The sequence below is a fragment of the Neltuma alba genome, unplaced genomic scaffold, assembly GCF_004799145.2.
Source record: "Neltuma alba isolate B1F8T4 unplaced genomic scaffold, ASM479914v2 tig00003226_pilon, whole genome shotgun sequence".
Taxonomy (NCBI): Eukaryota; Viridiplantae; Streptophyta; class Magnoliopsida; order Fabales; family Fabaceae; genus Neltuma; species Neltuma alba.
The window spans coordinates 95,143-120,164 of record NW_021633195.1 but is presented as its reverse complement, the minus strand read 5'-3'; the positions used below and the strand labels follow the sequence as shown (position 1 = coordinate 120,164).

Genomic DNA, 25,022 nt, shown 5'->3' with positions numbered 1-25,022 from the left:
AAAGGTTACGTAACGGTCAATTTTTTGTAGCAGTTATAAACCGCTAGCGGTTTTAACAACTAGAAATTTGCATTCAAGAGCATTTTGTAGCGGTTATATATTTTCTAGCGATTCGAAACCGCTAGAAGTTTCGAGCCGTGACAATGGTTACATTTTTTCTAGCGATTTATAACCGCTGGAAATTTTGAGGGAGCACGAAATTTGAATTTCCGGTGAATGTTCTAGTAGTAAATTAACCACTAGAAATTTTTTATTTTCTAACAGTTTACAACAACTAGAAATTTCGAGGGAGGAGAGAAATTTGAATTTTCTAGCGGTTAATTAACCGCTAGAAATTGTTAACATTTTTGTTTTGCAGCCGTTTATAACTGCTACAAAATATCCGTTAGAATAAATTAATATTTATTATATTAACTTTTACAAAAATATTAAAATAATAAATAGGTATTAAAAGGTATTAATAATATATGTATGCCTAAAATTTAAAAAATTTCATGATATGTTAAATATTAAAATACATATTCTAAGAATGAATTTTAATGTTAAAAGAATATATGTTTAGCATGTTTTATATAGTGCAACAATATATTAAGTAATACTTAATATAAATAAAATTATAGAAATAAATAATAAAAGTAAACAAATAAACATAAAATTTAGATAAATTTCCACATAAAACATAAGATAATAAAATCCAAATCCAAATAAAATCCTACACAAGCAAAATAGGGGAAATCAGGAGTGAGGGGCAGAAGCAGCATCATCGTGATCGTCGGCCATTGGATCCTCCTACTAGTTCTGCTGGGGTGGGCAGGCAGCTGATCGTGCTGGGGCTGGACTAACTACTGGTCATGCAGGGGTGGGACTGGTAGCAGGCATACGTCAGGGATCTTAGGAATCAGGATGTTTGGAGCGATAGTGATCACCACATCACGCATAGCCATAGCAGCTACCTTCAACTGGTCAAGCTGTAACTGGAACTAACGATCACGCTCCTCCATCCTGGCCTCCATCTCTCGCTTGAGCTCCTCTCGCAGCTTGTCTGAGGATGAGGAACCCGGCCGCTTCGCTCCTGCGCTCGCCTGAGAGCTCCCTACAGTGTATGAAGGGCCAGCGCCACTGGAGCAGGGCAACCTAGTCGATGTGGGTCCAAGACCGAGCCCGCTAACTTGACCAGGGTGCTGTCCTCAGCCACGACCTGCTAAAAGTGAGGCGGTGGGATCCAAGGCAGACCCCTGAGACTCACGCAACTCGGCATCGACTTAAGTCATCCGCGCCTATCAAAATTAATATAAAGATATTAATTAGTATGAAATAGTACTTATACTGCGATATGATATTAATATTTAATTAATTACTTACCGCCATCTCCTCAACCTCATCCGGCGCAAGCCTGTCTCGAGGTCTGTACAGAATCGGCCACATCTCGCCATAGGTGTGCGTGTATCCCCGCTCCTGCCGCATCTTTTCCCTCTGTAAATGAAATGAAAGAAATTATTAATTACAAATTAAATACATATACACATTTAACAAATTCTTTTCAAATATTTACAATCTCGTCATAGGTGATAGCAAAGCTCCTGGATCCAACTCTATGACGTATTGTCTAATGCCTGACGCTCCTAGTATTTCTCTGGGAAAGAGCCTAAAACAAAATATAAAAAAATTAAATTAAATTAGTCAAATTGGACAAAAAAATAAAAAAATTATAATTAATGCAATATTATCATACCATCTGGTCAGCCGACATCCTAAAATAAACATAACTTGACTAGTCTTGCTCCGAGACTCCACCAGGTATATCTGTCAGTATCTCCTGTAGGGGCCTCGTCCCGTCACCTTTCTTCTCCCGCCATAGGTCAGCCCTCCTATTCTTTCATGCCACCCCCAGTCTCTTGATCGTATCCGCCATCAACTCTTCTCCCAGTATAAATTTACTCTGTAATTAAAAAAATAAAGAAAAACAATTAAGCAATTTAAATAAAAAATATATATTCATTTAACTTATTTAAAAAATTATAAATAAAAAATAAATTATAAATAACAAATCATAATCAAATAATTAAGTATTTTAAATAAAAATATATTTTGATTCAACTAATTTAAAATTATTATAAGTAATAAATTAATGAAATAAATAAAAAATTATTATTGAACAATAAAGTAATTTAAATAAAAAATACATATTCATTTAACTAATTTCAAAATATTATCAATAAAAATAAATTACAGCAATAACAAATCATAATCAAACAATTAAGTGATTTAAATAAAAATATATTTTCATTCAACTAATTTAAAATTATTATAAACAATAAATTAATGAAATAAATAACAAATTATAATCAAACAATTAAGTAATTTAAATAAAAAATATATATTCATTTAACTAATTTTAAAATATTATAAATAAAAATAAATTACATTAATAACAAATCATAATCAAATAATTAAGTAATTTAAATAAATATATATATTCATTCAACTAATTTAAAAATATTATAAGTAATAAATTAATGAAATAAATAATAAATTATTATCAAATAATAAAGTAATCTAAATAAAAAAATATATATTCATTTAACTAATTTCAAAATATTATCAATAAAAATAAATTACAGTAATAACAAATCATAATCAAACAATTAAGTAATTTAAATAAAAAATATATATTCATTTAAGTAATTTAAAAAAAACATATATTCATTTACTTAAATTAAAAAATTATAAATAATAATTTTATATTACTTTCATCATTTCCCAACCTTTTTGCTTCTTCTCCTGAGTGATTTTCTTCTAATCCTTCAAATAAATAGGGAACAGGGTCCACTGCTGACCAAGAAGGCGCACATACTTGTTATACAGCTGGCCACCTTTCTTGGTCGGTTGGCCCAATTCATTCAGCGGCACAACCACTCGTCCGCTAGTCGTCATAGATAGCTCTCTGGCTGTCAGCCTCCTATAGGACCTGTTCCTCTAAGAGTCTGCAAAATTTAATTAAGAAATTAATTATGTATTAATGAATTAAAACAATTTCTATATAAATTAAATAGTTACCAAATTTAAAAAAGTTAAATAATACTTACCCTCAAATTCCACTTCAAAACCAGTCTGGCGTCTGGGAGTAGGGCGCTGCTTAGTATGGGGATTCTTATTCCCCTGAACCTGCTCCTCCTCCTCACCAGTATCACCATGGGGTTGTTCATCCCCTGAAAAATGAGCCTCCTCAGTCTGCTGGATATCATCGTGCTCCATAAAGCTCAGGATATCCTCCTCGTTTAGATCGTAGTCATGAATACTCGGGAATGGCTCACCAGCATCATGACAGCCACCACCACGATCCTCGCTGAGTCTTGCTCTCTCAGCATCAATCGGCTCTTTCCCTCGTCGACGACTTATCCTAATAATAGCAAATAGCAATTGAAATTAAAAAATATATTTTATAACTAACAATTATTCAAAAGAAATAATTATATCAAATAATAATTATTTCCATTAACTCTAAATAATAATATCAAATAATATTAATTGAAAAACAGATATTCCTATATCTAAATTTTCTGTTAACTCATTAAAAAAAATATAACTACTTCTATTAACTCTATGAAAAGTAGCCTACTATAAAAAAAAATTTCTATTAACTCTAACTAAATTAAGCTAGTCTATCAAAGTTAATATAAAAAATATAATAAAATAAAGAATAAAAACAAAAATTATTTATAAATAAATTACTATTCTTATCTGAAAATATGAATCTGCAACTGGATCTAGATCTGGATCTGGATATACTTCGTGGAGAGAATTCGGTAGAGCTCCGCTTCAAAATTGGCCAAACAATGAAAATGACGCGGTGGGGGGTATATATAGGCCGCGATTTTCTAGCAGTTTTAAAAGAATCGTTAGAAAATTCTAGTGGTTCTATTAAAACCGCTAGAAATTTCTAGCTGTTGCACCACACCACCCCTTGTATTCAGCCATGTGGCACAACTCCTCGGGAAAAATAAAAAATTTCTAGCGGTTTTCTAGCGATTTCCGTTAAAACCGCTAGAAAGTTTGTTGAATTACTAACGGTTTCTCTAACTGCTAGAAAATGGAATGGCAATTTGCATTCTCTAGCGGTTACATCACCTAAACCGCTAGAAAATAAACGCTAGAAGTTTGGCGCAAACTTCGTGCCAAAATGTACGAACGATTCTGGTGGTCACTTTCTAGCGGTTTACCAATAACCGCTAGAAAATTGTGGGGCCCACACCGTTTTGGGTCAAAGTGCTACGAATTTCTTGCGGTTTGCGATTAAACCGCTAGAAATGTTTTAATTTGTAGTGGTTTTCTGTAACCGCTAGAAATGTTCTGCTGGTACTTCTACTGTTTTTGTAGTGTCTTGTCTTCCTCAAGGTCCAAGTATCCATACTTCAATGACTTATATGTGATTGTGGCTTTCGGGGTGGCCTTCCATATGTCATGTTAAGCTCTACATGTGTCCATGTCATCATCCAAGCAATGATCCATGTCTTCCTCAATATAAGTATTCTCGAGTTTTAAATTCCTTAAATAATATGGATGGCTTGTAAGGCCTCTAACTGAATGAGTTCCATTTCGACTTCATGACCTCTATATTAAACGCCTCCTGGCATGCTATCAACTATAATTTAAACCATTAAACTACTAGAAAACTTGAATTAGAAGAGAAATTCAAGCTTTTAACTTCATTTGACACTTGATTTGACTAGGTATCACTTGATTCTCTTCTCCTCTTCTTCCTCCCTAGCTTGGCTAAAATATTCTCTCCCTTTCACTATTTGGAATTGGTCAAAAAGTGTCTCAAGAAGGGAGGGAAGATCATATATGTAGGATGGTTAAATCTTATCCTTAGGTAAATATCTTTTTGCCTTATAATTTGAGTGCCATTTTCACCAAAAATTAGGAAGAAATTTTGTCTCACCAAGCTTATACTCATCACACTGTATAATCTCCTGTTATTGATTGAATTTTTCTTGGATCCTGTTAAATCCACTACTTCTAAAACTTTATTTCTTTGTGCCAATAGCTTTCTTTTAATGATGAGAGATTTCTCAAATTTTCTCAAAATTTATTTCGACTCGTATCCCCTAAAATTTTTTTTCCAAAATCAGCCTCTCCTACTGATAGAAATTAAGCTTTAAATATTTTTAAAGCTATCCTCTGCACTTCCTAAGGCTGGGAATGATTCTAAAATTCATGATAATCCCCAAGGAATTTTCCTAAATTTTTTCATGAATTATTGAGGCATCTAAGTATTTTAAATAATTCAATCTATCCAATTTTGCCTTGCTTAGCCAAAATTACAAGAAAATAATAAAAATTCCAAGATAAATTATTTTTATCACATATTCAGTTTTCAGCCCTCAAACATTGTTCCTTGCCCTTTCTTCTATTTTTCATGATTTTTCTGAGAATTTTTAGGAATTCCATATGTACCTTCCTATACTGACCAATATTTATCGGATATTTTAAAACAACAATCCAGTCCTGGATCTGATCTCAGTTCAAAAGTTATTCCATCTAAGTTTTGATAGCATACAATATGGAGGTCATGAAGCCCAAGTAGCACTCATCCAATTAGAGGCCCAACAAGCCCTCCAGAGTATTCAGGAAATTTATAACTCAAGAATGCTTACATGGAGGAGGACATGGATCATTTCTTGGATGATGACATGGACACGTGCGGAGCTTGATGTGACATATGGAAGGCCACCCCGAAAGCCACCATGGCATGTGAGTTGTTGGAGTAGAAATACTTGGACCTTGAGCAAGACAAGAGCACGTGTTATAAGAGCCCAAAAGGAGCATTTGAAGCCAATTCTTATGTTATTAAAGGCCCAACACAATTATATGTGCATGGAGGAATCCATTAGAGCTATAATCTTTTAAATTGGAACCCAAATGCATTGTGTTATGGACTATGGGAGTTTCAGAACGTGATTCAAATATATTCAAGCCCAAATGGATGCCTAAAAGGCCCATGCATGCTTATGGACGTGAATAGTAATTATGAAGATCCATTTGGAAGGTCCAAAAAGATTCAAGAAGCATCAAGTGTAATATTATTGACATTAATTAGATTTTGTTTTAGTTTCCTATTTTGCAGTTTCCTATTTTCAAATAGCAGACTTGTTCTTGAAGTTTAAGTTATTCCCTTTTATTTCTATGTAATAAATGGTGCCTCCCATAGTCAAATAATCATTAATGAGGCATCACCCTTAGCGTTTATGTCTTAGGATGCTGATTCTAGAGTGTTCTATTGTTGCCTATATATATAGGCTACGTTTTTTGTAATTGAATAAAGATTTAGATGAATGAGAATTGAGTTTATCTCTCTCAGTGTGAGCTTTGCTTGCATCCTTATATTCTCGTGAGAATACTCGACAGTATCAAGGGATTGATCAACCTTGTGGTGTCTTCGTGAGAACTCTTAAGGTCCTACCTAGATCAACCGTCCGTCCGTTACTTGATTCTAGCTGGTCCGTACGTCCCCTCATATCAATTCCCCTCTACCTGTGCCTTCCCAACCTTGGGTAGATATTTCTATGGATTTTGTGTTGGGCTTGCCTAGGTCTCAATCTGGGAAAGATAGCATCTTTGTTGTAGTGAATAGATTTAGTAAAATGGCTCATTTTATTGCTTGTTCTAAAACAAATGATGCTGTGCATATTGCTGACTTGTTCTTGAAAGAAATTGTTAGATTGCATGGAGTGCCTAAAACCATTGTGAGTGATAGGGATGTAAAGTTTCTTAGCCATTTTTGGAGGACCTTGTGGAGTAAGCTTGGAACTAAGTTGTTGTTTTTTACTGTGGCACATCCCCAAACGGATGGGCAAACTGAGGTCGTCAATAGAACAATCACTACCTTGTTGCGTGCAATAATTCAAAAGAACTTGAAGAATTGGGTCAACTGTTGGCCTCATATTGAATTTGCATATAACAGGGCTATTCACTCTTCCACTTCTCTCTCTCTATTTGAGATTGTTTATGGCTTTAATCCTCTATCTCCTTTGGATATTCTGCCTTTGCCTTCTAGTGAATGAGCTAACCTTGATGGCAAGAAAAAGGCTGAGTTTTTGCAGGAATTACATGCCAAGGTGAGGGCCAACATCGAGAGAAAGAATGAGCAATATACAAAGCAAGCTAACAAAGGTCGTAGGAAGGTTGTCTTTGAGCCTGGAGACTGGGTTTGGGTACACTTGTGAAAGGAGAGGTTTCCAAAACAACGAAAGTCTAAGTTGCAGCTAAGAGGAGATGGCCCTTTCCAAGTCTTGGAACGAATCAATGATAACGCTTATAAAATAGATTTGCCTAGCTCCTACGGTAATGTAAGTGCTAATGTGACTGATTTATCTCTCTTTGATGCTACAGATTCGAGGACGAATCCTTTTGAGCAGGGAGGGAATGATAGAGGAGTATGGCATGATCAAGCATCAAAGGAAGACCAAAACATGGAGCGTGGAGCCCGAGCTAAAAGATGGAAGTCCAATATTCTAAAAGACCCATTACAAGACATTGCAGGCCCAATGACAAGAGCAAGGACCAAAGCTATGAAAGAGGCGCTGAATTGTTTGATAAAAGATCTTAAAGAGTTAGAACCCATTTATTTGGAAGAAGCATCCCTTAATCAGCCCATCAAGGGTCCAAACATGATGATTATATTGCTAGAAGCCAAACAAGATGATGTACAAGGCCCATGTACAGTCCAGATTGAAGAATTCACTCAAAATACCATGTGACAAGCATGTGCCTTGGAGGAGGAGCATAAGTGACGTCCAAGAATATTCAAGAAGCATCAGAAAGTCGTCTTTATGTATTAGTTATGGTTTAATTTCGTTTTTTTAAAGTTTCCATTTTTATTTGCATTAAATAAGGCCTTTTGGTCAAAGATTGCATAAGAATATTTTAGGTTAGTTTCCTATTTTTAGGTAGCAGCCTTTTTCTTCAAGAAAAGGTAATTTCCTATTTCCTTTAGCCTTAATTGGTGCCAACCAAGATAGTCAATCATCATTAAGGCACATTTATGGCATTTATGACCTAGGTTTTTTTTAATTCTAGATTGTTCTTTTGCTGCCTATGTAAGGCTGCGTTTTTGTAATTGGCGATCAAATTTGAATGAATGAATTTTAGAGAATTTTATTTCTCTTTAGTGAGCTTTGCTTGCCGCCTCGTATTCTCGTGGGAATACTCAACTGTATCAAGGACTGATCATCCTTGTGGTGTCTCCATGGCTAGGGTTGTAAGAGACAGGTTCTCTTAAGGTCCTACCTTCGATCGTTCGTCTAGTTTCCTAACTTGTTTCTAGTCGATCCATATCCGTACCTTATATCAGGATCTCAATCCTAAATTAAACCAGTTAGGTGCTCGTCTGAGCCAATTTTATTTTAGCCTGTTTGAGGCCTACCGAAGATAAATCTCGTTACTATCTCAGAATTCAGTTGAAACACTACTGTTGTGCTCTCTATTCTATGTGAGGATGCCCAAAACCAAGATATCATTCCTCAAATGAACCACTTGGGCACTCATCAGAAGCTGATTTGATTTTAGCATGTTTGAGGCCCGTAGAAGATAAATCTTGTTGCTATCTCTAAAAATAGTGGAACCACTCCCATTAGTCTCTATTTCACGTGAGGATCTCAAAACCAGGATATCATTCCTAAATTGATCCACTTGGGTGCTCGTCCATAGCTGATTTTATTTTAGCTTGTTTAAGGCTTAGAGAAGAAAAATCTCGTCACTATCTCAAAATTCGGTAGAAACACTCCCGTTAGGATCAATTTTGTATATGGATTCTAGAAAGCCACATATCTTTCTTAAAGTTGTTCACTTGGGCACTCAACCGAAGTCGATTTGATTTTACCCTGTTTAAGGCCTACAGAAGATAGATCTTGTCAAGATCTCAAAATTGGGTGAAAACACTCTTGTTTAGGTTGATTTTGAATACAGATTCTAGAATGCAAGATATTAGCCCTAAATTAAATCGTTAGCGCAGTTATCTGAGGCTAATTTGATTTGAACCAGTTTGAGGCCTACAGAAGATCAATTTTGTCATTATCTTAGAATTCAATGGATGCACTCTTGTTAGTCTCTATTTTACATGAGGATTCTTGAAAGCAGGATACCATTCCTAAATTGAACTACTTGGGCACTTGTCTGTAGCCAATTTTATTTTAGCATGTTTGAGGCTTAGAGAAGAAAAATTTTGTCACTATCTCAGAACTCAGTAGAAACACTCCCGTTAGGATTGATTTTATGTATGGATTCTAGAAAGCCTGACATCTTTCTTAAATTCATTCATTTGGTCACTCAGCCGAAGCGATTTGATTTTTTCCGGTTTGAGGCCTACGGAAGAAAAATCTCGTCACTATCTCAAAATTCAGTAGAAACACTCCCGTTTGGCTTGATTTTGAAAGAGGATTCTAGAATGCAAGATATCATTCCTAAATTAAACCATTTAGGTGCTCATCAAATGTTGATTTGATTTGAAGCAGTTTGAGACCTACAGAAAAAAATCTCATAATTCGGTGGAAACACTCCTGTTAGGCTCAATTTTGCATGAGGATTCCAGAAAGCAAGATATCATCCCTAAAATTAAACCATTTCAGTGCCCATGAGAAGCTGATTTGATTTTAGTGTGCCTGAGGCCTATTGATGATAAATGAAATCACTATGTGAGAATTCGGTGAAAACACTCCTGTCAGGCTAGATTTTGCATGAGGATCCCCAAAAGCAAGATATCATTACTAAGTTGAACCTTTGGGCGCTCATCAGAAGCCGATTTTATTTTAGCCTGTTTGAGGCCTAGGGATGATAAATCTCATCACTATCTCAGAATTCAGTGGAAACACTACCGTTAGGCTCTTTATTTTACATGAGGATTCCTGAAAGCAAAATATCATTCCTTAATTGAACCATTTGGGCGTTCATCAGAAGCTGATTTTATTTTAGCCTGTTTGAGGCCTACAAAAGATAAATCTTGTGGCTACCTTAGAATATATTGGAACCACTTCCCTTTATCTCTATGTTATATGAGGATTCCTAAAAGTAGGATATCAATTCTAAATTGAACCACTTGGGCGCTCGTCCATAGCAGATTTTATTTTAGCATGTCTGTGGCTCAGGGGAGAAAAATCTCGTCACTATCTCAGAATTTGGTAGAAACACTCCTGTTAGGATTGATTTTGTATATGGCTTCTAGAAAGCCTGATATCTTTCTTAAATTCATTCATTTGGGTGCTCACCCGAAGTCAATTTGATTTTAGCCTGTCTAAGGCCTACAAAAGAAAAATCTTGTCAAGATCTCAAAATTCAATGGAAAGACTCCTATTTGGCTATTTTGAATGTGGATTCTAGAATGCAAGATATTATTCCTAAATTAAATCGTTCGGCCACTCATCTAAGGCTGATTTGATTTAAACCAGTTTGAGGCCTACAGTAAATAAATCTCGTCACTATCTCAAAATTCAATAGATGCACTCCCGTTAGGCTCTATTTTAAGGGAGGATTCCTGAAAGCAAGATATCATTCCTCAATTAAACCACTTCGTTAGTTTGCCGATTTTATTTTAGCCTATTTAAGGCTTGGAGATGAAAAATCTCGTTACTATCTTAGAATTTGGTAGAAACACTCCCACTAGGCTGGATTTTGCATGAGGATTCCCAAAAGCAAGATATCATCCTTAAAATTGAACAATTTGGGCACTCAAGAGAAGTCGATTTAATTTTAGCACGTTTGGGGCCTACAGAAGATAAATGTCGTCACTATCTCAGAATACAGTGGAACCACTACTGTTAGTCTCTATTTTACGTGTGGATTCTTAAAAGTAGGATATCATTCCTAAATTGAACCACTCGGGTACTCGTTCGTAGCTGATTTTATTTTAGCATGTTTAAGTTTAAGAGAAGAAAAATCTCATCACTATTTCAAAATTCAGTGTAAACACTCCCGTTAGGATAGATTTTGCGTGAGGACTCCTAAAAGCACGATATCATTACTAAATTGAACCTTTGGGCACTCATCAGAAGCTGATTTTATTTTTGCCTATTTGAGGCCTACAGAAGATAAAACTCGTCACTATCTCGAAATTAAGTGGAAACACTACTGTTAGGCTCTCTGTTTTATGCGAGGATTCTAGAAAGCATGAATATCATTCCTCAGTTGAACTACCTAGGCGCTTATTAGAAGCCAATTTGATTTTAGCATATTTGAGATCTGGAGGAGATAAATCTTGTCGCTATCTCAGAATATAGTGGAACCACTCCCCTTAGTCTCTATTTTATGTGAAGATTCCTGAAAGCAGGATATCATTCCTAAATAGAACCACTTGGGCACTAGTCTGTAGCCAATTTTATTTTAGCATATTTGAGGTTTCAAGAAGAAAAATCTTATCACTATCACAAAATTCGATAGAAATACTCCCGTTAGGATCGATTTTGTGTATGGATTCTAGAAAGCCTGATATCTTTCATAAATTCATTCATTTGGGTGCTGAACCGAAGTCGATTTGATTTTAGCCTGTCTAAGGCCTACAAAAGATAAATCTTGTCAAGATCTCAAAATTTGGTGGAAACACTCCCGTTTAGCTTGATTTTGAGTGAGGATTCTAGGATGCCAGATATCATTCCTAAATAGAACCACTTGGGCGCTAGTCTGTAGCCAATTTTATTTTAGCATATTTGAGGTTTCAAGAAGAAAAATCTCATCACTATCTCAAAATTCGATAGAAACACCCCTGTTAGGTTTGATTTTGTATATGGATTCTAGAAAGCCAGATATCTTTCATAAATTTGTTCATTTAGGCGCTCAACTGAAGTCGATTTGATTTTAGCCTGTCTAAGGCCTACAGAAGATAAATCTTGTCAAGATCTCAAAATTCAGTGGAAACACTCCCGTTTGGCTTGATTTTGAGTGAGGATTCTAGAATGCTAGATATCATTCCTAAATTAAACCATTTGGGCACTTATCTGAGACTGATTTAATTTGAACCAGTTTAAGGCCTACAGAAGATAAATCTCGTCACTATCTCAGAATTTAATGGATGCACTCCCATTAGTCTCTATTTTATGTGAGGATTCCTAAAAGATATCATTCCTAAATTGAACCACTTGGGCGCTTGTTTGTAGCCAATTTTATTTTAGCATGCTTGAGGCTTAGAAAAGAAAAATCTCATCACGATCTCAGAATTGAGTAGAAACACTCCCGTTAGGATGGATTTTGTATATGGATTATAGAAAGCCTGATATCTTTCTTAAATTCGTTCATTAGGGCGTTTACCCAAAGCTGATTTGATTTTAGCCTATTCGAGGCCTATAGAAGAAAAATCTTGTCACTATCTCAAAATTTGGTGGAAACACTCCCGTTTGGCTTGATTTTGAAAGATGATTCTAGAATCCAAGATATCATTCTAAAATTAAACCATTTGGATGCTCATCTAAGGTTGATTTGATTTGAACCTGTTTGAGACCTACAAAAGAAAAATCTCAAAATTCGGTAGAAACACTCTCATTAGGATTGATTTTGCATGAGGATTCCTGAAAGCAAGGTATCATCCTTAAAATTGAACACTATTGGCGATCATGAGAAGCCGATTTGATTTTGGCATGTTTGAGGCCTACAGAACATAAATCTTGTCACTATCTTAGAATATAGTGAAAACACTCTCGTTAGGCTCTATTTTATGTGAGGATTCTTGAAAGCAGGATATTATTCCTAAATTATACCACTCCGCAAGCCTCGAACAGGCTAAAATCAAATCGGCTTCGGCTAAGTGCCCAAATAAACAAATTTAGGAAGGATATCTAGCTTTCTAGAATTATGAGATAGTGACGAGATTTTTCTTCTCTAAATTTGGTGGAAACACTCCCGTTTGGCTTGATTTTGAAAGACGATTCTAGAATGCAAGATATCATTCCTACATTAAACCATTTGGGTGCTCATCTGAGGTTGATTTGATTTAAACTAGTTTGAGACATACAGAAGAAAAATATTAAAATGTAACATCCTGAATTTTAGGCCTATAATAGCTAGAATTAGCCTAAAGTTGACAGGCTACTAGACCCCTTTTGGTAGAGGTCCTAGAGGTTCCCTAGAGGGACAGAGAGATTCCTAGGAACTAAATCAAAAATGAAAAGTTTGCTGGGATTGAAGGAAGAGAAAGTTAGAGACTCGAATGAAGTTTTGAGGCTTAAGAATGAGAAATTGAGATGAGTGGAGGCTAAAGGTTTTGTTGAAAGCCTCAATGAGGTGAATTATGGGGCTAAGCCAAACCAAGGAGAAAATTGTAATTTTGTAAAGTTTCGGACCGGCAAGGGGAAAAAATAGAAATTGTGCCCAAAAATTCCAAAAAGGATCCCAAAAAATGGGAAATGGCATGTTAAGGCCTGTATATAAAGAAAAATGACAAAAATGCCTTTGGGTTAATTTTAAATGAATTTTTAAGATTAAGGCTCATTTTCAGGAATAAAGATAGATTTAATTATTTGAGCCATGAGAAGGCCTCAAAAATGTAATTAAAAATGGGGATTCATGAGTTAAGAGATTATAAAAAATTATAAAATTAGTTTCATCCCTAGAAGGCCAACAAAATGGCTTTAAGAATATTAAAAAGCTAGTTATACCAAAAGAGTGTTTTAAAGAATAATTTTTAAGCACGGTTACAATTTGAGTTATGGCCTAAGAAAATTCATAGATTTTTTTATAAAATTTGAGGAATTTTATGATATTTTTAGATGAATTTTCAAAGCTTTGGATTGAATAAAATGCTCCAGTCAAATATTAAATAATTTTATCCCCTAAATAGGAGACAAAACCAAAGAAAATATCTAAAAGCCATAATGAGGGTGTTGAGTCAGCATGCTAAGTCATCAGGGGATATTTATAGACAGTATAAAAATCAGAACGCAGTACAGGTATATTTTAGACAGTCTTTTGTCTACCTGTTATAGTAAAATCACTATTACATGACTCAGTAAGGCTAAGTAGACTGTCAGTTAAGTTAATTATTTTCTTCTATGCTCTTTTAAGATGGCGCCATTTTTGTACTTAATTGAGATGAGAACATGGTGCTAGAACATGTCCCAGTAGTACAGGGTAAGTCAAGACCCCAAAAAGTACCTGATATTGTGGAGAATGGCAAGATATATGGAGGAATGCCTAAGGGCTATATTTTGCATGAATTTTATATTAATTTCCTTCTATTTTAATGCCAAAATGATAAGGGGACATAGAAGAGACAAATGTATGATTAGATGAAAGAAAAGTGTACAGTTAGATAGAAGAGACACGTGTACGATTGGATGCAAGACACGTATGCAATCAGATATGAAACACGTGTATGGTTGGATTAAAGACATGTGGCTTGATGATGTAAGCATGATGTCATAGGACACATTTCATCACAAAATAAAAAGAGAAAATGGACGGTCTAGATCAAGCCACATATTTTTAAGATCAACAGCTGAGATTCAGTCTTGTTTCCTATAAATACCCCTTTTCCCTCCCCCATTTCGTGTAAGCCATGGAACTTATGGGGAAACTCTTGAAAAATGAATTCTAGAGAGAGAAAGAAGGAGAGATAAAGGCCAAGTGATCCCATGTAAGATCAAGCTCTAAAATAAGGTATGTTATAATTTTTGATGTAGTTTTTGCTATCCTTGTTGTTGTTGAGATTGCTTATGGATTTCAATAGTCTTTGGGAGCTTGAAACTCTGGGGGACATGTTGCACGAAATTCTTAAGAATAGGAGAAGATGAAATTGATATTAGAATAATGTTTAGAAGCTTGAAAGGAACAAGAATCAAGTGGTTTTATGTTGAAATTTGTTGAATTTCATGATTGTGTAAGTTGAGTAATATTTCAGCCAGAGCTGATTCTTGAGGTTAGGATTGGATTTTGATGATTTTGATGCTTCCAATGTATTTAAATTGAAAAATTTTGTGGGAAAAAGGTGAGAAAACAAGTTTAGAAGCATTAGAGTTGAAAATGAAAATTTTGGACCCTAAGTGCATACTATCGGTCAAGGCTAGTTCATGGTGAAGGAGTTTGATTTTGATTATTTTGAGCTTAGAAATGGATTTTACATACAAAATTGTGCAGGATGAGCATGTGGAATTAATTTTAAAAAGGTTGGAAATCAAGATCAAAAGTTAGAAGTTAATATAATTCAAAGAAAAACAAAGTATTGATATTGTTGATTACCATGGCTCTAATAAATGAATAGAAATAATGTATTGATGCATTTAGGGCCATGAGACATAAAAAAAAAAAAGAATGGCAAGGGTTGAGTAAGCAATCTTAATGGTTGGAAGCAAAAAGGAAAAAGAAGCAAGCTTAAGGATACAAGGTAGTGAACTTACCTTTCTTGTGGGCTTGAGGTGTATGCTTGTGTGTTGATATGCATTATATTGTTTGATGATGATATGCGATGCTGATGTTATTATGATGCTCTATTTCATTGATGTTTTCTATGGCCATGTATGTTTATATGAAATATTGAGCATGAGAAAATGTTATAAATAGGCATGGGTTAGATCAAGTAAGCATGTCATACACTTGCATCCATCTTCCATGCATAATGGTAATGTTTGCTACTGAGATTCTTCTAAATCTCACTATCCCTTAACCAACCATAATAGGTGATAATGATCAAGCAAAGGATGCATGAAGTCAGTAAGGAAAGAGGAAAAGAATTAAAGAAAGTTATCACAGTAAATTGTATAATTTGTATGTTCATGTATGATATAAATATGCCATTAATGTTATGTGATGTTAAATCATGATGACGGCATGTATAATTGATTATGATAATGTATGGGAATATTTTATGGATTGATGGAATGGTATTATGTAAGGAAAGAATTAATTATGATTTATTAATACAAGTTAAGGGAATAAACTATCCTTAAAGTGAGCAACGAAATTGAGACAGAGTGAAAGTTAAACAAACGACTGATTCTGCCTATGAAATTTGGTATGGTCAAAGTACACATTCTAAGTTTTAAAACAAGTGTAGATCACTTAAAATGGATGTGTGTCCTAAGAGTTATTCTTGATCAAAGTTAGGGCAGAGAAACTGGAATGTACAATTTTAACTAAATAAACAGTAAAGTTTAATAATAAATAAACTGTACGAATTGTGTAAGGAAAGTCTAGTTTCATATTTTTTTTCTTATAGAGAATTGAAAGAGTTTCGAGTAGAATTTTGGAACACCTTAATACAATTTTTATAGAATTAGTTATAAGTTTTTTGAAATTGGACCTATAATTTGAAATTTAAACAATAAATAGTAACCCAAGAACCAACTGCAAATTTCAATCTATGGGCTTCTTTTGTGAATCGCTTGAACCGTAACGCTTTGAAATGTATACTTTGAGGGGTTAAAAAAGAAGGATGTTTCACAAAATATGGTGGAAACACTCCAGTTAGGCTCAATTTTGCATGAGGATTCCAAAAAGCAAGACATCATCCCTAAAATTAAACCATTTGGGCACTTATGAGAAGCCAATTTGATTTTGGCACGTTTAAGGCCTACAGAAGATAAATCTCATTGCTATCTCAGAATACAATGAAACTATTCCCGTTAATCTCTATTTTATGTGAGGATTCCTGAAAGTAAGATATCATTCCTAAATTAAACCACATGGGTGCTTGTCTGTAGCTGCTTTTATTTTAGCCTGTTTGAGGCATAGAGAAGAAAAATCTCATCACTATCTCAGAGTTTGATAGAAGCACTCTTGTTAGGATTGATTGTGTATGGATTCTAGAAAGCCAGATATTTTTCCTAAATTCATTCATTTGGGCGCTCAGTCGAAGCCGATTTGATTTTTGCCTGTTCGAGGCCTACGGAAGAAAAATCTCGTCACTATCTCAAAATTCAGTGGAAACACTCCCGTTTGGCTTGATTTTGCAAGAGGATTATAGAATGCAAGATATCATTCCTCAAACTGTTTGGGCACTCATCTGAGGTTCATTTGATTTGAACCGGTTTCAGACCTATAAAAGAAAAATCTTGGAATTTGTTGGAAATACTCCCGTTAGGCTCGATTTTGCATGAGGATTCTATGAAGTAAGATATCATCCCTAAAATTAAACCATTTGGGCACTCATAAGAAGCCGATTTGATTTTAGCATGGTTGAGGCCTACATAAGATAAATCTCATCACCATCTCGAAATTCGGTGGAAACACTCCCGTTAGGCTAGATTTTGCATGAGGATACCTGAAAGCAAGATATCACTACTAAATTGAACCTTTAGGCCCTTATTAGAAGCTGATTTTACTTTAGCCCATTTGAGGCTTAGAGAAGAAAAATCTCATCACTATCTTGGAATTCAGTGGAAACACTCTCGTTAGGCAAGATTTTTCATGAGGATTCCCGAAAGCAAGATATCATTACTAAATTCAACCTTTGGGCGCTCATCAAAAGCCGATTTTATTTTAGTCTATTTGAGCCCTACATAAGATAAATCTCATCACTATCTTAGAATTCAATGGAAACATTACCGTTATGATTGATTTTGTATATGGATTCTAGAAAGCCTGATATCTTTCCTAGATTCGTTCATTTGGGCGTTCAACCGAAGCTTATTTTATTTTAGTCTGTCTGAGGCCTATAGAAGATAAATCTTGTCAAGATCTCAAAATTTGGTGGAAACACTCCTGTTTGGCTTGATTTTGAATGAGGATTCTAGAAAGCAAGATATTATTCCTAAATTAAATTGTTCGGGCACTCATCTGAGGCTGATTTGATTTGAACCAGTTTGAGGCCTACGGAAGATAAGTCTTGTCACTATCTCAGAATTCAATAGATGTACTCCTATTAGTCTCTATTTTACGTGAGGATTCTCAAAAGCAGGATATCATTCTTAAATTGAACCACTTGGGCACTTATCCCTAGCCAATTTTATTTTAGCATATTTAAGCCTTAGAGAAGAAAAATCTCATCACTATCTTGGAATTCAGTAAAAACACTCTTGTTAGTATTAATTTTGTATATGGATTCTATAAAGCCTGATATCTTTCTTAAATTTGTTCATTTGGGTGCTCAGCCAAAACCGATTTGATTTTAGCCTGTTCGAGGCCTACAGAAGAAAAATCTTGTCACTATCTCAAAATTCAGTGGAAACACCCCCGTTTGGCTTGATTTTGAAAGAGGATTCTAGAATGCAAGATATCATTCCTAAATTAAACCATTTGGCTACTCATTTAAGGTTGATTTGATTTGAACCAGTTTGAGACCTATAGAAGAAAAATGTCAAAATTCAGTGGAAACACTCTCGTTAGGCTCGATTTTGCATGAGGTTTGCTGAAAGCAAGATATCATCATTAAAATTGAACAATTTGGGCACTCATAAGAAGCTGATTTGATTTTAGCACGTTTGAGGCCTACAAAAGATAAATATCGTCACTATCTTAGAATACAGTGGAAACACTCCCGTTAGGCTTTATTTTACATGAAGATTCCTAAAAGTAGGATATCATTCCTAAATTGAACCACTTGGGTGCTTGTCTATAGCTGATTTTATTTTAGGCTGTTGGAGGCATAGAGAAGAAAAATCTCGTCACTATCTCAGAAATCAATAAAAACACTCCTGTTAGGATCAATTTTGTATATCGATTCTAGAAAGCCAGTATCTTTCCTAAATTCATTCATTTGGGCGGTCAGCTGAAGCCGATTTGATTTTAGCTTGTTCGAGGCCTACGGAAGAAAAATCTTGTCACTGTCTCAAAATTCAATGGAAACACTCCCGTTTGGCTTGATTTTGAAAGGGGATTCTAGAATGCAAGATGTCATTCCTAAATTAAATTGTTTGGGTGCTCATCTGAGGTTGATTTGATTTGAACCAGTTTGAGACCTACAGAAGAAAAAGCTAAGAATTTGGTTGACACACTCCTATTAGGCTCGATTTTGCCTGAGGATTCCAGGAAGCAAGATATCATCCCTATTAAACCATTTGGACGCTAATAAGAAGCTGATTTGATTTTATAATTGATTTATCCTTAGTCGTATAGGCAATCAAAAACATTAGAGCAGAGGCATGCAGTACAATAATGCAACCTAGGTGTCGAATCACTTAGTCTAATAACTCTTTAAATTCCTAAGCAAAATTAGTACAAATTACTTATGCAAAGATAAGACAATGTTTTCATATTAATGCAGAAAAATTCTTTGTTTGAGTTATAAATGCAATAACAAACGTAGTAAAGAAAAGAGTGAGAGAGACAATCAGAATATTAATCCTTCCAAGAGTTTCACTTCATCTTCATTACATTATCTAATATAGAGCTAAAGTATTACTGAATGTGCAAATAGACTAAACACTCTTACCAAACATAACTTCTATTTGTGTGAATCAATTAATCAAATCACTAAATTGAAATAAGGATCTGATCAACTTCTAAATTCACAAGTGAAATACCAAGTCTTCTATAACTTTCAATCACACAACATTCATCTCAATGTCTAAAACATAATACAACTGAATTCTTCTTCTAATTACTCTACAACTCGTATAGCAAATAAGAATTGAAAAGAATAGATGAATGTGAAACTCCCTCTACAATCCAATAGCTCAGATTTGGTTATACTCTTGGAAGAATTTATAGAATTAGCCACACATGATAGGGACCTCCTCTTTTTTAAACTCAGATTGCAGCTCTGCCATGGATGACATCCAATACGATGGTTGCAACTAGAGACAGAATGGGTAGTACTTGAGAAGACAGAGACGAAACAGAACTAGGAAATAAGAGCTCTCCACGAAAATCTCAATCCGTACTAAATCCTCCTCTGACTTGTCTTCCTTTTTCCATTTTATATTCCTTGAAGAACTTCTTCTATCTCCCCTCCCTTTGGTTTGTTCCTCCAGTCCTCATCTAGACTTGGGTGCCAATTGTTACAACCAATTTTTGTTAGGTCTTGGTTGGACTAAAAGAGTTTTTGAACCAAATTTTAGTTTCTCGCTTCTGGAAATGGATATTCCTGAATCTGAATTTGCATTTTTGGTGGAACCCCTTTCCCGTTAGTGATGGAATCTGGTTTCAATTAGTGATAGAGTTGCCTTTCCTCTAGACTGTTCTTTCCTTCCTAAAAAGGAAGGCATTTCTGCTGCTTCATAATTCCAATTCTGCCCCTATATCCAGAATAATAATCCAGAAGTAATCTCCAATTGTGGAATGTCATAAGAAAAATTATTAAAAATATCATAACTCCATCAATATTTTTATTTAGTTATTAATGCAATTAATGCTCAGTCTATTTCTTAAAATAGCCCAAAATATACATTCTAAGCACATGTAAAATATGGTTTATCAAGCGTGCCTGAGACCTACAAAAGATAAATCTCGTCACTATCTCAGGATTCAGTAGAAACACTCCCATTAGGCTAGATTTTGCATGAGGATTCCCAAAAGCAAGATATCATTACTAAATTGAACCTTTGGGCACTCATCGGAAGTCAATTTCATTTTAGCTTGTTTGAGGCCTACAGAAGATCAATCTCATCACTATCTTAGAATTCAATACATGTACTCTTGTTAGGCTCTATTTTACGTGAGGATTCCTGAAAGCAAGATATCATTCCTAAATTGAACCACTTGGGTGCTCGTCTGTAGCTGATTTTATTTTAGCATCTTTGAGGCTTAGAGATGAAAAATCTTGTTATTATCTCAGAATTAGGTAGAAACACTCTTGATAGGCTGGATTTTGCATGAGGATTCTCGAAAGCAAGATATCACCCTTAAAATTGAACAATTTGGGCACTCATGAGAATCTGATTTGATTTTAGCATGTTTGAGGCCTATAAAAGATAAATGCCGTTGTTATCTCAGACTACAGTGGAACCACTCCTGTTACTCTCTATTTTACATGAGGATTCCCGAAAGCAGGGTATCATTCCTAAATTGAACCATTTGAGTGCTCATCCATAGCTGATTTTATTTTAGCCTGTTTGAGGCATAGAGAAGAAAAATCTCATCACTATATCAAAATTTGAGAGAGAAACTCCCGTTAGGATCGATTTTGTATATGGATTATAGAAACCTAGATATCTTTCCTAAATTCATTCATTTGGGTGCTTAGTCGAAGCCTTTTTGATTTAGCCTGTTTGAGGCCTACAGAAGAAAAATCTTGTCACTATCTCGACATTCAGTGGAAACACTCCCATTTGGCTTGATTTTGAAAGAGGATTCTAGAATGCAAGATATCATTCCTAAATTAAACTATTTGGGTGCTCATCCGAAGTTGATTTGATTTGAACCAGTTTGAGACCTGCAGAAGAAAAATCTCAGAATTCAGTGGAAACACTCCTTTTAGGCTCAATTTTGCATGAGGATTCCAGAAAGCAAGATATCATCCCTAAAATTAAACCATTTGGGTGCTCATGAGAAGCCAATTTGATTTTAGCGTGCTCGAGGCCAATAGAAGATAAATCACACCACTATCTCAGAATTCGGTGGAAACACTCCTGTGAGGATTCCTGAAAGCAAGATATCATTACTAACTAAATTGAACATTTGGACGCTTATTAGAAGCTGATTTTATTTTAGCCTGTTTGAGGCTTATAGAAGATAAATCTCATCACTATCTCAGAATTTGGTGGAAACACTACTGTTAGGCTCTCTATTTTACATTAGGATTCCCAAAAGCAGGACATCATTCCTCAATTGAACCACTTGGGCGCTTTTCAGAAACCGATTTGATTTTAGCTTGTTTGAGGCCTACAGAAGATAAAATCTCGTCACTATCTCAGAATTCAGTGGAAACACTCTTGTTAGGCTCTATTTTATGTGAGGATTCCTAAAAGGAGGATATCATTCCTAAGTTGAACCACTTGTGCTCGTTCGTAGTCGATTTTATTTTAGCCTGTTTGAGGCATAGAGAAGAAAAATCTCGTCACTATCTTAGAATTTGATAGAAACACTCCTGTTAGGATCGATTTTGTATATAAATTCTAGAAAGCCAGGTATCTTTCCTAAATTTCTTTATTTGGGCTCTCAGTCGAAGCCGATTTGATTTTAGCTGTTCAAGGTCTACAGAAGAAAAAATCTTGTTACTATCTCAAAATTTGGTGGAAACACTCCCATTTGGCTTGATTTTGATAGAGGATTCTAGAATGCAAGATATCATTCCTAAATTAAACCATTTGGGTGCTCATCTGAGGTTGATTTGATTTGAACTACTTTGAGACCTACAGAAGAAAAATCTCAGAATTCGATGGAAACACTCCTTTTAGGCTCAGTTTTGCATAGGGATTCCAGAAAGCAAGATATCATCCCTAAAATTAAACCATTTGGGCACTTATGAGAAGCTGATTTATCCTTAGTCATATAGGCAATCAAAAACACTAGAGAAGAGGCATGCGGTACAATGATACAACCTAGGTGTCGAATCACTTAGTCTAATAACTCTCTAAATTCCTAAGCAAAATTAGTACAAATTATGAATGTCGAGATAGGACAATGTTTTCAGATTATCAGATTAATGCTGAAAAATTCTTTGTTTAGTTATAAATGCAATAACAAAATGTAGTAAAAGAGAGAGAGAGACAATCAGAATATTAAGCCTTCCAAGAGTTTCACTTTATCTTCATCGCATTATCTAATTTGGAGCTAAGTATTACTGAATGTGTAGATAGACTAAACACTCTTAACCAAACAGAACTTCTATTTGTGTGAATCAATTAATCAAACCACAATATTCAAATAACTGAATTGAAATAAGGATCTGATCAACTTCTAAATTCATAAGTGAAATACCAAGTCTTCTACAGCATTCAATCACTCAACATTCATCTCAGTGTCTAAAATAGAATACAACTGAATTCTTCTTCTAATTACTCTACAACTTGTATAGCAAATAAGAATTGAAAAGAATAGATGAATGTGAAACTCCCTCTACAATCCAATAGCTCAGATTTGGTTGTACTCTTAGAAGAATTTACAGAATTAGCCACACATGATAGGGACCTCCTCTTTCTTAAACTCAGATTACAGCTCTGCCATGGACGACGTCCAATACAATCGTTGCAACCAGAGACAAAACGGGTAGTACTTGAAAAGAATAGATGAATGTGAAACTCCCTCTACAATCCAATAGCTTAGATTGAGTTCTACTCTTGTGTTAGGATCGATTTTGTATATGGATTCTAGAAAACTAGACATCCTTCCTAAATTCGTTCATTTGGGCGCTCAGCTAAAGTCGATTTGATTTTAGCCTATTAGAGGCCTACTGAGGAAAAATGTTGTCGTGATCTAGAAATTCATTAGAAACACTCCCATTTTACTTAATTTTGAATGAGGATTCTAGAATGCAAGATATCATTCCTAAATTAAACCATTTGGGCGCTCATCCCAGGCTCATTTTATTTGAACCAGTTTGAGACCTAAAGAAGAAAAATCTCGTCACTATCACAGAATTCATAGAAACACTCCTGTTAGGATCAATTTTGTATATGGATTCTAGAAAGCCAGATATCTTTGCTAAATTCGTTCATTTGGACGCTCAGCCGAAGCTGATTTTATTTTAGCCCGTTCGAGGCCTATAGAAGAAAAATCTTGTCATATCTCGAAATTCAGTTGAAACACTCTCGTTTGGCTTGATTTTGAAAGAGAATTCAAGAATGTGAGATATCATTCCTAAATTAAACCGTTCGTGCGCTCATCTGAGGCTGATTTGATTTGAATCCGTTTGAGACCTACAGAGGAAAAATCCTATCAATTTCTTAGAATTCGATGGAAATGCTCCTGTTTGGCTTGATTTTGAATGAGGATTCTAGGCTACAAGATATTATTCCTAAATTGAATCATTTGGGCACTCATCAAAAGCTGATTTGATTTTAGCCTGTTTGTGGGCTACAGATCATAATTCTCATGACAATCTTAGAATTCAGTGGAAACACTCCTATTAGGCTCTATTTTACCTAAGGATTCCCAAAAGCAAGATACCATTCCTCAATTGAACTACTTGAGCACTCATCTGTAGCTGATTTTATTTCAGCCTGTTTGTGGTTTAAAGAAAAATCTCCTTACTATCTCAGAATACAATAGAAACTCTTGTGTTAGGATCCGTTTTATATATGGATTCTAGAAAGCCAGACATCTTTCCTAAATTCATTTATTTGGGTGCTCAGCAAAAGCCAATTTGATTTTAGCCTGTTGGAGGCCTACAGAAGAAAAGTCTTGTCATGATCTAGAAATTTGGTAAAAACACTCCCGTTTTGCTTAATTTTGAATGGGGATTCTACAATGCAAGATATCATTCCTAAATTAAACTGTTTGGGTGTTCATCTGAGGCTGATTTGATTTGAACTAGTTTGAGACCTATAGAAAAGAAATCTTGTCACGATCTCAGAAGTCGGTGGAAACACTCCCGTTAGCCTTAATTTTATATGGGGATTCTAGAAAGCAAGATATCATCCCTAAAATTGGACCATTTGGGTGCTCATGAGAAGCCGATTTGATTTTAGCATGTTTGAAGCCTGCAGAAGATAAATCTCGTCACTATCTTAAAAATTGATGGAAACACTCCCGTTAGGCTAGACTTTGCATAGGGATTCCCGAAAGCAAGATATCATTACTTAATTGAACTACTTAGGCACTCATGCATAGCTAATTTTATTTTAGCCCTTTTGAGGCATAGAGAAAAGATGGATAGGGTGGATTTTGTATATGGATAGAAAGCCAGATATCATTCCTAAATTCATTCATTTGGGTGCTTAGCTAATGGTGATTTGATTTTATCCTGTTTTGAACCCTATAGAAGAAAAATCTTGTCACTATCTCAAAATTCAGAGGTTACCCTTCCGCTTTGCTTGATTATGAAAGAGGATCTAGAATACAAGATATCATTCCTAAATTAAACCGTTTGGGCACTCATCTGAAGCTAACTTGGTCTGAACCAGTTTGAGACCTACAGAAGAAAAGTCCCATGATTTTCTCAGAATTCAGTAGAAACGCTCCCTTTAGGCTAGATTTTGCATGAGGGTTCCAGAAAGTAAGGTATCATT

General features: G+C 35.0%; 1 protein-coding gene across 1 annotated transcript in view; it reads right to left on the bottom strand.

The window, feature by feature from the left end:
- Nucleotides 1–980: 980 nt before the first annotated feature.
- Nucleotides 981–25,022, bottom strand: part of LOC114740980 (uncharacterized) — a 41,706-nt gene continuing 17,664 nt past the window's right edge. Inside the window, exons 11-13 of the mRNA XM_028929235.1 lie at nucleotides 23,962–24,014; nucleotides 3,087–3,400; nucleotides 981–1,093 (exon numbers count right to left, since the gene is read on the bottom strand). Of these exons, the coding sequence (XP_028785068.1) occupies nucleotides 981–1,093; nucleotides 3,087–3,400; nucleotides 23,962–24,014 (480 nt within the window). The remainder of the gene's footprint in view (nucleotides 1,094–3,086; nucleotides 3,401–23,961; nucleotides 24,015–25,022) is intronic.